Consider the following 3,816-nt stretch of genomic DNA (forward strand, 5'->3'; position numbering starts at 1 on the left):
CAGAGATACATAAAAGAACCCGCGAGCAGAAGCACCTGGTTGTAGCTAGCGATGCAGGAGGAGTTCTGTGGGAGAGTTCGAAGCTTGGTGTCTAAAGCAGCCCTGTCTATAGCCATCCAACCTCGGGTAGCAAAGTCAAGCTGAAAAATGTGGACGCGTGTGAAGGTGGAAGGGTATGGATAAGCAGCAGGACTACTTCGAAGCTCTAGAGCCACGATGAGCAGGTGCTAATCCAGCTGCACCATGTGGAAGCGAAGCTCCTGCAAGGTGCGCCGGTGTGAAGACACCTGCATGGTAGGCATAGGTATACTTGACCTAATTGCTGTACCCTCAAAGAGTTGTATCCGTGGCAATGAGCGATGATATCCTAAGCTCATCTGCCGAAAGAAAGCGATACGCGGCCAACAACCATCTTGATGCCCTCAGCTTATTATACTAGTGTCATGCTGGTAGTAGAGGCTGTCAAAAGATCCGTCATAAATATTGGACAAGTTGTCGATGTAGAGCTCTTCTCGCCGTGCCTGCGTTCTGAGGTCATAAGTCTCCACTCGCACTTCTAGTACTGACGCAAGAACCAAAAGCAGGTAGGTCTATAAGCCTTGATCACCTGCTCTCTGCTCCATGCGTGCCATCCTCCAGCCAATGCAGCTTTTGCTGGTGGAAATGCATCGTGCATAAAACGGGAGAAGGGAGTCAAGGGAGCTTGCTGATCACAAGCGGCTCCCACCCGCTCACATTCCTCCCACCCGCTCCCAGCACAGTAAGCCTCCCTTGGCCCCCACTGGCAATATCAGCATCTTGTTCAATGGCAACATTTCTTCTCGAGCGTACTGCGCTATGGCTGCCGGTGCAGGAATCCAGTTCCATGTGTCGGTGTTTGGGTCGAAGGCCACCCATCCGCACTGCTTGCTAGCCAGGCCAAGTGCAGCATCCTTTTCCGGCTTTTCTCCGCAGAGGAACCACGGCAGTTGTACTGCACCCCCATCAGCACTGCAGATCATTTTATCGGAGGTTGACTCAAGAAACGCAACAAACGAAGGAAGGAGAGAGAGAGAGAGAGAGAGAGAGAGAGAGAGAGAGAGAGAGAGAGAGAGAGAGAGAGAGAGAGAGAGAGAGAGAGAGAGAGAGAGAGAGAGAGGAGGAGAGGAGAGAGAGAGAGAGAGAGAGAGAGAGAGAGAGAGAGAGAGAGAGAGAGAACAGAACATACAAGATTGAAACAGCGTGGGCCGCCAGCTGCTGCCTGCAAGCTGAGACAATAGCAGGAGTCGACGGAGAGAGGATGGCTTCGTTCCAGGAGCGGCATGTGACACTCAAGCGGACCAGATCCCTGGCGGGCAGCGTGGTGAGGCAGCGCTCCACCAATTCCTCCGGCAGGACATGCCAGATATTGGAAGACAATATCTGACAGCTTGGAGCTGTGCGGCGCAGGCGAGCAGCATTCTTCTCCTTGTGTCGCTCATCTTTCATGACATCCATGCTTCGAGTGCGAGGCGCCATCTAGTCTAGTAAACGCAAGCGATTATAATATAAGGATCCAGGAGTACGGCAAGTGATCACGGGGAGAAGACTATCTCCCTTCATAGTCCTATTCACATATTGGTCGTGACTTGTTAAGCCGGCTCTTCAAAACTTAACCCCTACCTGAAATTATTTTCGGAATGGCAAGACGAATGCAGATCTTGGCGGAGAAGCTAGAGTCGGATCCCCATCTTGTATGGTATTGATACTGCATTTTCTTTTTTGTTATCCGCCATTTTACCTCTCTTGAGCCTCTTTCACATTCTTCCTCAATTCTTTGTGATGGCTATAAAAATGTCTGACAGATTAATCTCTAGCAATCGGATTCTTCACCAAGTGATTTGTGTCGAGATCCACCCTTGGGTGCTAACCATGCATAATCGGCAACGAATGCAATATATCGAGTAGAAGCATGATAATTAGTGTTGTTGTAGACAAACTCAGTCAATGCTAGTAATTCTACCCAACTGTGTTGAAGGTTGTTGATTATGCATCGAAGGTATTTCTCTAAAACTTGATTCACCCTCTCTGTTTTCCAACACTGTGTGGATGATTCGTTGAAGAGAGGTTAATTCTTTAACTCTAGAATCTTTGGACAATCTTTGCCAAAAGCTTGATACGAAGTGTGGCCCTCGATTTGAGATAATGTGATATGGAAATCCATGGTAGTGATAGATATTCTCAAGGAAGATCTTTTCCATCCCTTCTCTAATGAATAACTTGGTTGCTGGAATGAAATGTGCATCTTTGTGAGTCTTTCAATAACCACCAGAATTGAATCATCTCCCTCAAAGAGGGTAGATCTGTTATGAAATCCATGAGAGAGTAGATAACCAAGATTTACTAGGATGGGCAAGGGCTGACGTAATCTGTGTAGAGGAAGATGTGAGGCCTTGGCCTTCTCCAATTTTCACATGTGCGTATATATTCTTTGAAAACTTCCACATCTAACTCCAAAATGAACAGTTGTTGCGCAATCGTGTCTAAGTCTTTGTGCCCTCGCTCTTTTAACTAGACCCTTGATCATCATCGCTCACTAATGCCTCCTCTATTGTGTCTTCACTTACCAATGATGAATAGTGATTTAAGGTATAGAACTCCTTGGCGGTTGCGTACATAACTATCAACACATAACTTTTGACAATCAAGAATTGAGAATCTAACTTATGTGAGTTTTAAGATGAATAGATCCTACAATTATAGGCTCTTTAGCGGTGGATCTCATTGCTTTTTGCAACATATTAATGTGCTCTTAATTGATAAAGTGAATTAGAACTACCTATGCAAGGATCTCTAAAAATTTTACAAAGTCCTTGACGAAAATTGTTGAATGTTGTAGATCCATTGTGATATCTTTGGCAAGACCAAAGAATAGGTCTAGAAAAGAAATGCCAATTGACACTTTCAAGTTCAACGACTCATACATATATTGAGCACTTGTGACATTCTATCTTGCATTCTAAATACTCAATGGAAGTGCACTTGACATTGAAGAGACTTCTTGTTTTCTATCAATAAGGAGCTGCGAGCTCAAAGAAGAGCTCAAAGACATTAGAGTCTTTGTCCTATGCTGGAGCTCATCTTTGGAGCCATTCTCTGCAAATAGCGTGAGACTCTTTATAGATACTATTGGAGATATCAAAATCACTCATTCCAATTGGTTAATTGATCTTGAGAATACTCTTTCTTGATGAAGAATCGTAGAGCTTCTTCTTGAAGCACTCTATTGTTTTAATCCTCCTGGAACATTGGTGTTGGAAATAGGGTTCCAGGAAAATACACACAGCTTGGAGAAGATGAATGAAGCTCAAGCCACACAATTGAGAGTAGTATTACTTAGTGTACAATGGAAAGATAAGATAGCCCTAGAGTGATGGGCATATATACAATGCACGGTGGAAAAACCTCCTCGTGAGGGAAAAAATGCCGCGACAGTCCTAAGTGTGTTCACACACATCAATACCATATGTATATGGTAAAAAAACCCCCCTGGGAGTGATGCGGTGAACGAGAGATGGCACATAGAGTATAAGGAAGTGCCATGTCTAGAGGCCAGGATCATTCCACAAAGGGGAGCAAGCCCAAAGCTTTGCAAAAAGATTCAAACTTCTCATGAGACAATCCTTTGTGAAAAGATATGTTGTCTTGTGTTGGCACATAAGACAAGTCGATCTCTCCTGTTGAGAGTTTCTTCCTGACATAGTGATGATGCACCTCAATGTGCTTTGTGAAAGCATGAAAAAATGAGTCCCTCACAACTACCAATGCACTCTGATTGTTAGTGTAAATGATGCTGGT

General features: G+C 44.7%; 1 protein-coding gene across 1 annotated transcript; it reads right to left on the reverse strand.

Annotated features, from left to right (window-relative positions):
- Positions 1-731: 731 nt before the first annotated feature.
- Positions 732-1,497, reverse strand: LOC147426554 (uncharacterized). The gene is made up of 2 exons (XM_086498217.1): positions 1,208-1,497; positions 732-990 (listed from the first exon to the last, which is right to left on the reverse strand). Exons 1-2 carry the CDS (start codon positions 1,495-1,497, stop codon positions 732-734), a joined length of 549 nt encoding a protein of 182 aa, XP_086354343.1.
- Between the last annotated feature and the right edge of the window lie 2,319 nt (positions 1,498-3,816).

This window comes from Adiantum capillus-veneris, chromosome 24 (genome assembly GCF_014529385.1).
Source record: "Adiantum capillus-veneris isolate H3 chromosome 24, ASM1452938v2, whole genome shotgun sequence".
In the NCBI taxonomy this organism is placed as follows: Eukaryota; Viridiplantae; Streptophyta; class Polypodiopsida; order Polypodiales; family Pteridaceae; genus Adiantum; species Adiantum capillus-veneris.